The 12,764-nt window shown below is 47.8% G+C and overlaps 1 protein-coding gene across 1 annotated transcript in view; it reads right to left on the reverse strand.

Annotated features, from left to right (window-relative positions):
- Positions 1-12,764, reverse strand: part of LOC133514285 (protein sidekick-2-like) — a 166,743-nt gene that overhangs the window by 43,726 nt on the left and 110,253 nt on the right. Inside the window, 9 exon segments of the mRNA XM_061845836.1 lie at positions 113-289; positions 1,839-1,941; positions 2,496-2,663; positions 3,084-3,200; positions 3,448-3,642; positions 3,732-3,815; positions 4,286-4,476; positions 4,580-4,691; positions 11,258-11,391. Coding sequence (XP_061701820.1) covers positions 113-289; positions 1,839-1,941; positions 2,496-2,663; positions 3,084-3,200; positions 3,448-3,642; positions 3,732-3,815; positions 4,286-4,476; positions 4,580-4,691; positions 11,258-11,391 — 1,281 coding nt within the window.

The raw sequence follows: 12,764 nt of genomic DNA on the forward strand, positions 1-12,764 counted from the left end.
CGGGAATTAAACTTCCTTTTAGCTCCTCACTTATCTTCCACGGCAAACTGATTTCCCAGGTGATGTTTGAATTATTATTATTTTTTTTTTAAGTGGGAATTTTTGCGCACACCTGACTCGGAGGTGGGCGCTGCGAGAGTCGTTGCCGCCCACGGAGGTGACGCGGCAGGTGTACGTGCCGATGTCGCCGGACCACGTCTGGGAGATGTGCAGGGTGCCCTCGGCGTCCAGTCGCAGGCGGGGCGACGCGTTCACGTCCAGCGCCGAGCCGCTTTTCTCCCACACGTAGCTGAAGGACAAAAGCACGGCCGATGACGTTCGCTGGGCGGTTAGCTTCTTGCGCTTCATGCTAGCAAGCAACTGACGGGCAATATTTCAAAAATAATAAGGGCCCAGCTATGAATGGGGTGGCCGCGCAATTGGGTCGGGGCCAAGACGACGGAAATGGCAGCGGGAGAGTTTAGAAAATATGAGGAAGTGGTTGATTAATATTGAATATTATTGTAAACCACTCACAATTATTGTTAGACAATTCATCATTTCCATCCATCCATCCATCCATCCATCCATCCATCCATCCATCCATTTTCTTTGCCGCTTATCCTCATAAGGGTCATGGGGAATGCTGGAGACTATCCCGGCTGTCGACGGGCAAGAGGCGGGGTACACCCTGAACTGGTCGCCAGCCAATCGCAGGGCACATCGAGACAAACAGCCGCACTCACAATCGCACCTAGGGGCAATTTTTAGAGTGTCCAATCAATGTTGCATGTTTTTTGGGATGTGGGAGGAAACCCACGCAGGCACGGGGAGAACATGCAAACTCCACGCAGGCGGGGCCGGGATCGAACCCGGGTCCTCAGAACTGTGAGGCCAACACTTTACTAGCTGATCCATCGTGCCGCACACAATTAATCATTTTAAAATCAAAAATATAATACATAAATTGATATAATAACACTAAAACCTAGATTAATATCACATCCGTTATGATATTTTGTAATAAAATAATGTATTTAATATTGATGTAGAAAATATTACATTTAATGTAACTAATATTGAAAATTCTTACATTGGTAATTATTATGAGAAAAATACTCAATTTAATTTAATGAGCAACATATTATAAAATATGGAGCATCAATACTGATTGGAGACAGTAAATTGCCCCGAGGTGAGATTGCGAGTGCAACTGCCGTCTGCCTCTGTGCCCTGCGATTGGCTGGCAACCAGTTGAGGGTGTGACCAATCCCCTGCCCAACGACAGCCGGGATAGGCTATTCCCGTGACCTTTGTGAGGATAAGCGGCTCAGAAAATGGGCGGAGGAATACCGCCGAGGCTAATGCAATCGATGGTAACAACCGCAACGTTTTTAGTAAGTGCGGTCTCCCGAGCCGTCACCAAGGAGGTACCTCGATCCAGTTCCAGTGTCGAATCCCAAAAAGGTTCCGCGCGCGTGCGTGCCGGGAGATGCGGTGATTAATTGTGACTGTCGGGGGCTCCGCAGCTAATCTCCTCGGCGTTGCGTTTAATTAAAGACGCCGTCTGAAGTTATTACTCTGTTTACATATTCCTCTGTTTACCGCCGCCGCGCGATCGATGCCACGAGGCCCACAGGTGACAGAAACTCTAATCACTGGGCTCCGAAGACAGCGGCCCACACACACACACATATTTGCATCATAAGACTCGCGTCCCACAGGGGGTCATGAGGGGGAGGATCGACGCCTGACGAGATGGAAGCGCTGATTTCACAAACTCATTAAACGCAAGTGTGATAAGCCCAAAACCACCACCACGACGACGACGACGACGACAAACATTTTTCTGGGCTTACCTGATGCCGACGCTGGGGTCGTGGGTCACGCCGCAGGCCATGACCGCTTTGGTGCCCTTGATGACGCTCTGGTCCTGCGGCGGCTTGCTGATGCGGGTGCGCGCTGCACACAGCGAGGGGGACGTTCGTTTCAACGGCGGCTTGTGGGCTCGGACGTGGAATCGTTCCCGATTTCGAGTGTGTCTGAGTTCAAATAAGTCGACCGCTTTACTTTTCCTTTCAAGGGCAGCTCAAGAGGAACCCAATAAAGTCTAAAACGCTTAACGTCGCTTCGTGACTGAAAACTGCGATCAATCGTCACCAAAATTGCTCCTCATGCACACTTGAATCCCTGAAAGATATTCACTTCAACGGATGTTCAGCATGTCCATGGCAAATTATTGGAGAACTTGTTTTCAAACCCGAAACTTTGTTCAATGATTGTTCAACTCGTTGCAAAAAGGAGTTGAGGAACAAAAACCAAAAAAAAAAAAAAATTACTTGCAATATCTCAACAGTTGCAATTTCAGATTGCTTTAGCCAGCGCCTTAAAATGATTCGGTGAGCCGAATCTGGCCCCCAGGCCTTGAGTTTGACACTACGACGTTTGGGTCTTGTGCTAGCTGGTTCCGCTAAATCTAAGTCATCATTTTGGTTTGGTCAGAGTGTAGCGCTCACCCCACACCACCAGGTCGGCGGAGGCTTCGTCGATGCCCCTGGAGTTGCTGGCCATGCAGGTGTACGTCCCCGCGTCCGACAGGTGGGACGGGCTGATGAGCAGGCTGCCCGATTCCAGCAGGGTGAACCTGGGCAGCTGAACCGAGCCGCTGGCCAGGACGCGCTCGCCTGGAAGAAGAAGTTACGGTGTCACCTTCGTCATCCACGAATTATTGCTTGATCGATTTGATTTTTTTCTCCGGCGTTTCTCCCGAAAAAGAATTTAAAGTCTATTCTATAACTGACCGGGAGCTACTTTAGAGACTTCAGAATTGATTGGCATAATGTGTTCTCTTCTCTTTGTTCTGGTCACAACCTGAGCCGCGGCTGTTTCATGCTGTCATGCTGCGGCAGACCAGTTAGAAAACCCTTACAATAGTCCAGTCTCATTGAGATTAAAGGAATGCATGTGCTTCTGCTGGCCTGCTTGGAATGTGCAAGTCTTTTCACAATGTTCTTCAGCTACCGGGAGTGTGATTTCGTGACAATGGAGAAAAATGAGTGTATATATACAAAAACAAATTAGAGGGCAGCGTTTGATTTGCACACCTTTCTGCCAGGTGATGGCTGGCCGCGGCGCTCCAGACGTCTCGCAGTGCAGGATGACTGACATGCTGTCAATCACGGCACTGTCAGCGGGGCCGGCGGTGATGTTGGGGGCGATGCCTGACACACACAATGAGGTGAAGGAGGGGTGATGATGGCGAGCCTCAAAAGGAGCCCCCCCTCAACAACTTGACGAGAAAAGCCTAGCAAGAGCGTCTCCAGTGGAAAAACACACAAGGGTTGAGGACGAGCTCTGTTTCTAATAAACGACAACAAAGGAGGATGCTTTTTTGGGAATATTACGAGGAAAGTTGGAAACGCGGGCACCGATTCCCAGATCGCGGAAAAGGAAGCGGTCCCGACTCACTGGTGACGGCCAGGTAGGTGTTGGTCTGGATCTCTCCGGCCAGATTGCGGGCGAAGCACTGGAACATTCCCGTGTCGTCGGGCAGGAGGCCGTTGATCTGCAGGCTGCCTCCCGCCACGATCTTGTACCTCGGGATCTTCACCGTGCTGATGGCCGCCGCGTCCTTGTACCACACGATGTCTGGCTGGGGCGTCCCTGCGAGCGTCCACATGCAAAAAAAAAAAAAAAAATGTGATTCTTGTTCGTTCGGGTAGCGAAAATGAGGCGATAAAAAACGGACGGACCTCGAGCCTGACACGGGATGTCCACCACCTTCTCCATCTCGGCGGTGATGTGGATGGGCGGCTCTTTCACAAACAGCGGGTATTCTGGTTCGCGAAAACAACAACAACAAAAAAAAAAGGCAAATGTTGAGACAAAAAAATGGATATTGTGAGAAGCAGTCAACAGTTCGTGACGAGGAAGTTGCAATTTTACATTTAGAGGAGAAAAGTTGCAGTCACACGCAAAACAAAACTGCTTACGTGCAGTGTCAGAAACACCTCATTATACAGGAAAAATATTTTGGAGAATATTTTAATATCATTATGCAAAAGGTCTGAATAAGGGGTAAAAAAAAAAAATCAAGCAATAATATTTGAAAAATGTAAAATTAATGAGAAGAAGTTTTGATTTATTGACTTGTTTGCTTGGAAAAAAATAGTAATTAATATGCGGGAAAAATATTTCTGGGGTGATCATGTAATATTATGAGAATTTGGGTTGCAGATCAAGCTTGGCGCTTCTCACAATGCGCCGCACCGTCCCCTGATAGCCCGCCAGGCGGCGACCTACACACCGAGCACGTGCAGGAAGGCGCCGGCCGTGACCGGCGGCACGGCGCTGCCGCGGAGTGCCGCCTCGCACTCGTAGTAGCCGCCGTCGGCGAGCGTCGGCTGACTGATGACCAGTCGGCGGCCGAAGTCTCGGATCCCGGCGCGGACGGCCGCGCCGTCTTTCCTCCACGCGATGCTCATCTTGACCAGCGGCCTTCCGGAGACACAAAGATGATGAAAATTCGCTTCTGAGAGTACGCAGAATTCCAGGAACCAAAGGGGGAAAATTTTGGTTTTAAATTCGTGCTTGACCGGACCTGGCGTTGGCGACGCACTCCAAGATGGCCTCGTTCCGTCCGACGGTCACGCTGGTGTTCTTCGGGGGGACGATGATGGAGGGGGCCACGGGGTCCGCCGGTCCTCCCACGTCTATCACAAACGCGCACGAGGAAAAAAAAAATCCATAAAAGCATTCAGCGGGTGAAATGAAACACGTGCGACGGCAAGAAAGCGGCCTGACATTCAGTCGCTATTCCCAGCTGCTATTAACAAGGCCGGTCTTTACTTTGCACTTTTTTCCCCACCCTCGCCTTCGTCCTCCTCCTCTTCCTCCTCTCGGCGCAAAGGGCCCTTCCTGCGCCGGCTGCCGGGCCAGGTGTTCCAAGCCATTATGTGGCATAATTGAGACAAACACACACGCCGATTAAATGCAGCGCCATCGCTCAGCCGCCATTCAGCGCGCCTCCGACCCACCATCGATTCGCTGCCCTCAATCAGTGATCTCTCTCTCTCCCGATCTCATCTCATTTACTGTCGGCTCCCCGGAGTGCACCCCGCACCCCCGAAGATGCGTTTCAAGGGACCGAGCGCGTCGGAGGCGGGGGAGGGGGCTGCCACAGGTTAAGGCCGCCCATAAGCAGCTTTTTAATTTAAAAGCGTCACCAAGCCTGTCGCCGTTTGTCAGAAATTTGCCTTTCGGAGAGACGAGACGCACAAGCCCGACGGAAATAAGATGAAATCAAACAAAGCAAGCTGCTCAAGCGTCGGCCTCACGGTTCTGAGGACCGCCTTGGACTGTCTGGAGTTTGCATGTTGTCCCCGTGCCTGCGTGGCTTTTCTCCGGGCACTCTGGTCTCCTCCCACGTCCCAAAAAACTCGTTTGCACGCATTGAAGACTCGAATTTGGCCTTCGGTGTGATTGTGAGTGCGGCTGTTTGTCTTTGTGTGCCCTGCGATTGGCTGGCAACCAGTCACGACCCTCGTGAGGATAAGCAGCTCGGAAACTAGATGGATGGATGGATAAAATATGACGAGAAAACTGCGTGCTGCCAATTAGCCCCATCTTATGATGGATTGTGGGTAGTAATGAAACAAATGGAGGAGGGGGGAGAACTTGTATGGAATGAAAATACATACTGACATTGAAAAAAACAAACTACTGTAATTTCTCACCACCAAATTGACTCCAAAATCAGAAGAATCTTTTTTTTCCCCCGATGTAAACTGCACACCCATGACTTTCAAGCCATTGATACATTTATATGCAATAAATGTCACCGTTGACCCTCTTCAAATTTGTTTCTTGAATCAATTCTGATCAGCAATATGACGTCTTCTTCTCGAACTACGTAATTTAATATAGCGGTGCACAATAGTGTTACGTTTCAACACTGCAGCTTTAAAAGTGTTTTTTTTTTTCTAAAACTCCTCATAATCATATACCTCATTTCATTGTGAAAGAATTTTGTAACTTTTATTAGCCCCATGTATACTGCGCACTATTGGCTTTTGAAGATTATACACGAGAAATGACGGTAGTAAACAAATAAATAACAAGTAAAAGTAAGAATAAATAAGTCTCATCCTGTTCCGTCACAAGATAACGTGCAAAGAGGCAGAACGTCAGTCAGCCAAGCTCCCGAAAAAAAAAACAAAGAACTTCTCCGTTTCGATTTCATTTGCGCTTTGACCGCATTTGTATTTCAGAGCAGACTTTCATATTTTGCAAATGGCTGTGCCGCCGGCCTCCTGATTGGCAAAATATTTCCACACACTCGCAGGGTAATACGGATGAGCTCGGCGCTTCAGTCGCAGCGGTCCCGCCGGGAGGAACGTTTTACGATTGGCTGCGATGGGATTAGCAGATGCTAGCGAGGCTGAGCGCGATTGTCACCCGGAGCCGTTTATTTTCCGTCCTCTCTGACCGGCTCGCGTGACTTCGCCGGCCCGACGTTTTGCCGCTCCACGGGGCGTTTTCGCCCCGGCGACGGACGCCGGCGAGACGGGGCCCTGCCAAACGTCGTTGATGGGACTGGGAAGGCTTCGGCATTTCTCAGTCAAATGAGCTCAAAGTCGAGTTCTGGCTTCCGGCGAACAACGACAAAAATATAATTAGCGGCTGATGTAGTTTGACAGTCATCGACCGAACACGCTCGATTGGCGTTTCCACTCCAAATTTGAACGGCCGCCAAGCGTGCGCCGTGGACGCTATCCAGCGGAAACTTCCAGAAACAAATTGCACTTTGAGCTTCTTGTAAACTTGGCAGCAACCCGGCAGAGCTGTCTCTTTAAATAACATTGACTTTTGGAATATAACGCCACACGAGAGGTGCTTCATGACGAGATGGATCCAAGTGGGATAATTAGGTTATTTTGTACTACGGAAGCATTTCAGCACCCCACTTCACTCCCCTCCTAAGTGTACCGCTTCACTATTAACGGGCGTCAATAAGTACGTTTTAAAGTCAATCAATCCACTGGGGATCCTGCTGACTGCTACCGACGGAGAAATAAAACAGTTTGCCGTCATTCGTCCAGATTCAGAAAACAAAACCTGTTCAAACGATGAGACACTATAAAAAAAAACAACAACGTAATGTCACCAAGTACTAGATAAAGAAAAACATCAACGCCTAATATTTACATACAGAATATTTGTTTTGCATGGTAAAACAATCTCATAACTTTGGTTTTATCTGTCAAATCTTCAAAAAAAAAATATTATTTTTGAATGACAAAGACGAGCATTCTCGCCTCCAAAGTTTTTCTTCATTATCTACGAAAATGTTACCCTGTAACGAACCTGGCAGTTGTGATGCCTGAATGTGATTGGATGAATGGGTCAGTGGGAGTGGCCAGGGCATTTCAGGACGGCGCAGAAAATCCGCAAGCTCACCTTCGCGTCGGCCACAAAAATATGAAGTTGTTCAACCCGAAGGACGCACACAGCCCTTAGAATTACTTAAAAATCATAACAATAAATGCAGCTGATTGATAAGGCTGCGCGACTGTCTCCGTTAACGTCAATAAAAGCAGTTTCTGCATCGAGTTATGCGGCCTACCGCGTAGTCGTCAGCATCCCTCAGAAATCGGCATAAAAAAAACAAAAAAACCAAAACCAACTGTGGCTAAAAACGACAGCAAGTCAGGCGAATTCCTCACAATGTAACGTAATTCTGGTTATAAGCCTCACCCAGCACATTTGAGAAGGAAATACCACTTGGTACATACGTACGCCGCAGCTGTGTAAAAGCCGCAAGTGCCCACAGTGAAACACAAGATATTTACAAAGAAAGTTTCGTTTAATGCTAGCGCCACGCTAACACTAGTGCCGTGCTAACAGGGCCGGTTATAAAAACACATTCCAGTAGAAATCACAGAGACACGGCAGTAACACGCTAGCGCAGTGCTAACGGTAAAAGTCACTCCCTCGGCACACATATTCCACCGGTTCCATTTTCCGCTCGAGTACCCCTTGCGGCCGTCAGAAAAAACGCGCAAATTAGCCGCATCGCCGCATAAACCGCAGAGTTGAAAGCGTGTGAAAAAAGCCGCGGCTTATAGACCGGAAATTACCGTTATTCTGGCAGCACCACAAATGAAAAAGCAACAAACAGGGATGGTTGTTATTTTCTCACTGTTTTTAAATATTGTCTAGATTTTAGAATTTCTTTTTCGTGATGTTTTTTTTTTTTTTTTGCTGTAATGTGAAAGTATCCCCTCAGCGGTGTTTTGATTTCTGATTTTCCAGCAAATTTTGGTTCGTATTGTTGACGGTCCCGAATCTTCCCTCCAATTTGACATCGCAGCTTCTCCCGACACGTTGAACTCCTGATAATTTACCGCGGCGCCATCTTACCTTTTAGTGAAACACGTGGCACATTGACTAAAGAGAGCTTACGAACGGAGCCCGAAAGCGTTTGCGGGTGACACCAACAAAAGCCTCCGTTCAACTGCGGCCGCTTTTATTGTGACAGGCTGCCTGGCAGTAATGAACGCGCTGCAGTTCATAAAGTCTCGACGTGGAGAAGAGCTCAAGTGTGTAATCTCCTAATTAAATGGGAGGCAACGACGGGCTGACCCGCCCGGTGAAGTCTTGCTTACGAGTGTCGGCGGATTGTTTACACCTGCCCGTGTCAAAGGGGAAAGAGTTTCGCTCCCATGTTTATCCACTTCCCCCGTCGATATACTGCCGCGATTTTGTCGTACTTCGGCGGAGCAATTTTAAAAGTGAGGCATCGGTCATACAGTCAATCATCACGTGAAAATCATCAAATTGTTTACGTCGTGTAACGAATCTATACTGAACGAGAGAAATGTTTTCTAATTCTGATGTATAGAAATGCAACTGTGGTGGCGTCAAAGTGCCCTACAAGAAGAAACTTGGCAGATAAACTCAGTTTTACGGACGTCTGCTAGCTTCGTGCTAAACTAAAATGCAAAAAAGTATTAGACGGGCTAAAAGAATTAGCATCAATGTTGCAGTAATTATAATCCTTTAGACAATTGATATTTGAATGCATGGAGACATGCAAATATAACAAAATTATCATTTATATATACTTACATAGGTCGATTAACTGGTAAAGACCCGGGTTTGATCCCGGCGCCGCCTGTGTGGAGTTTGCATGTTCTCCCCGTGCCTGCGTGGGTTTCTTCCGGGTGGGCACTCCGGTTTCCTCCCACATCCCAAAAACATGCAACATCAATTGGACACTCCAAATTGCCCCGAGGTGTGATTGTTAGTCCGGCTGTTTGTCTCGATGTGCCCTGCGATCGGCTGGCGACCAGTTCAGTGCGTACCCCGCCTCCTGCCCGCTGACAGCTGGGATAGGCTCCAGCACTCCCCGCGACCCTCGTGAGGATAAGCGGCAAAAGAAAATGGATGGATGGTGATTTTCTTCCCAAGGTCAATGAAACATCATATGTGCAATGCATCATCTCAAATATTACTCAAATTCATCTGTGGCAGCTTTATAAACAGGATGCGGAATGTGATCTCCCTGGCGACCCTTGTGAGGATAAGCGGAAAAGAAAATGGATGGAAGGCTGGATGGATTTACATCTATTCTTTATCCTCTGGGAGAAATCGAGAACAACAATATTGCAGCTTTGTTGGTACGATCATCATCTGTATTTGTTATACTGCCCCCTGGTGACCAAGGCCCAGAGCCCACACGCAGTGGCAAAATGCCATCTGAATTATCATCATCATCATCATCATCCACCAACTGTTTCCTCTTCATGTTATTCCTTAACGTTTAATTTAAAAAGTACAATACGGTAGATGGCTATTTTATTAAATAAACAAGCAAAAAATGTATGTTTTGATTTTCAAGTGCGGTGATAGCCCGAATTAAACGCGTAAGGCACAAAGGCACCGCTACTGAAAAAAATGAAAATATAAAAAGAAAAAAAAGGGTGAACCGTTTTGCCTGCTCGGCCCGACTGATTTGTATGCTACCTTCGGATTACGCCGCTCCCCGCAAAGCGTGCTTTTGCATTCTATTCCTCCACAGTGTGGTTCAAACGAACAAATGCAGCAGCAGAACTGGGGAAAAAAAAAAAAAGTATTGACTTTCAGATGCATAACACGCCCGTGTGATCTGCAAGGTCAGGCGGGCGTTGATATCTGATCTCCACGCAGCGAATTTGCAGCGCCGCCGCCGACGATCACGGACTCGGGCTGAGAACGCCAGTCGGCCTCCCGCGTCACGACACCCACCGGACACCTCATTAGGGACACGACGTCAAGCCGCGCCGTTCGCCGAGTCATTCAAAATCCCTCAAAAGTCGAGAAAAATCCAAGCTAACTCGAGACAAATGCAGGGTTTTGCAAAAAGTATGCTCTCATCCCCAAAGTCTTCTTGAGTTGGTCGCTACTTACTACTCGTTTGAATCCCTCAACGTCATTGCGTTACGCGGAAACATAATGGATGTAAATGACATTTTCATCAACCCTGGGAGAAAATAAGCCGGCCGTAAACCGAAGAATAAGATGTCAATTTTGGCCCGCGTCGCGCGATCCCGAGCGCCGTTGTAAACGCTCCGGATAAAAACGCGACCCGCGCGCAATAAAATCTTTAATTGAGGGCCAGCGGCTATAAATCTAATGAAGAGATAAAATAATACTTGGCTTTTATTTGCACCGCTGGCCAGGCGTCGGTTTACCGCGGACGGACGGCGACTTTCGGCCTCGCAAAACGTCTCGTCATTTCCGCGTCGTTTGGAACGGACTCACTTCGACGCATCGGGTCCGGAAGTGTTTTGACGTCCCCCGCGAGAGGGGCCAACATCACCAATAAACAACGGGACACACGGGGAAGCGGGATCGTATGCAGTAAGAATAAAATACCACTACGACACGTTACTATTTTTAAAGCTAGCTTAAGCGTGAATATAGGTTAATAATGAATGATTTACTTTCTACGTTTCCACATCCGCTGTTTATACGCATTTATGGCTGCACCTCGATCATATTCACCAAAATCGCATCTTCCCACTGCGCCCGACGCGCACTGGCGATTTCGGTCCATCCAATCAAAGCGGCTTCTTCCCACCCCTTTAAAGCACGGTGACGTCATAAATCGGAAGACGACCGGAGCGACCGTACTTAAAAGTGTCCGCAGACCCCGTCGAGCTCTCCGATCCCGTTCCCGAGACAACAATTGGCTTTCAAGTGGCGAGCGGGCGGAGCGGCGGGCGCGAGTACTCACTCTCCACGGCGAGCGTGACCGGCTGGCTGGTTTTGTTCTCGCCGTTTTTGTCGTTGACGGCCTGCGCGTAGTAGCGGCCGGCGTCGGGCGCCACGGTGGACAGGATGACCAGGGTGTTGTCCAGGGTGATGGCGCTGGGGGCGGGGGGGGGGGGGGGGGGAGAGACAAAATCATAAATAGGAAAAAACACATGTACGGTCCTGTCGTTAGGTTAGCATTTTTTGTTTACCCACTCGAAACATATGCAACAAAAAACAAACAAACAAAAAATATATATATATATCAGTCGCTCAAAGGAAAGCCACGGCATTGGAGTAGCGGCTCAAAAAGTAGTACACAGTCAGTACTGTAGTTCTTTCCTTTTGATAACCGCTTTCTTGTAATATTCCAGATTTCATTTCTTTTGTGCACATTGGTTTAATCCTCAATTTTTTTTCTTTGAACCTATTTTTGTAAAATTACAAATGCATTGGCATAATGTGACATTTTTGATCACCTTTACCCTCGTAAAAAAAAAAAAAAAAAAGTACAACTTTATTCATCTAATATTTACTTTTTTCCCCAAAAACAAGATTATGTTATACATTTGTGTATTGACTATATTAAATCTTTCAACATTTATTTTCTAATGTCTTTAAGGGGCGGCACAGTGGTCAGGTGGAAAAGCGTTGGCCTCACAGTTCTGAGGTCCCGGGTTCAAACCCAGACCTGCCTGTGTGGAGTTTGCATGTTCTTCCTGTGCCTGCGTGGCTTTTCTTTGGGCACTCCGGTCCCCCCCCCCCTCCCGCACTCAACATCCCCAAAACATGCGATATTAATCGGACACCGTTTGTCTCTACGATTGGCTGGTAACCAGTTCAGGGAGTAGCTGGGATAGGGTCCAGCACTCCCGTGACCCTTGTGAGGATAAGCGGTGAAGTCAATGGATGGATATCCTAAAGCTTTTAGCACTGAATTCTCGCATTATTTACATTTTCCGTGATTTCTTCCTCCCAAAACGCCAAACATTTTCCCATCCATTTTTTTTTTTCCGTCATACCGCCGCAACCTCCTCGTCGTCGTCGTCGTCACATCAGCAGTGGCGTCTTTTGACGTGCAAGCTTTTTGTTTTCTCGTACGTAAACGTCATTCTTAACATACGTTGCACATTTCGCAATTATTTTCCTCTCCGGCGCGGCTCTTCCACTCATTGCGCGAGTCTCCGTAAATAGACGGCGGCAACAGATGGCGGCTAATTGGCCCGGCAGATGAAGTTCCCAATTAAGCTAACACACACACACACATACATATATATATTGTCTACAGAATTTTAAAAATGACGGTGATGGATTACATTAGCAGCAGGCCCAACTGTCTTCTTGTTCCGTTTTTTTTTTTTTCTCATTCCGCTGCAAACCATTAAGAGATGAAGAACGAGAGAAGAAATAACGATTGCAGTCAATCCCTTTATACGTGCACAATATTGCCGTGTTTTTTTTTTCCCGACTCCTACACGAGGACGCCTGCG

This window comes from Syngnathoides biaculeatus, chromosome 16 (genome assembly GCF_019802595.1).
Source record: "Syngnathoides biaculeatus isolate LvHL_M chromosome 16, ASM1980259v1, whole genome shotgun sequence".
Classification (NCBI taxonomy): domain Eukaryota; kingdom Metazoa; phylum Chordata; class Actinopteri; order Syngnathiformes; family Syngnathidae; genus Syngnathoides; species Syngnathoides biaculeatus.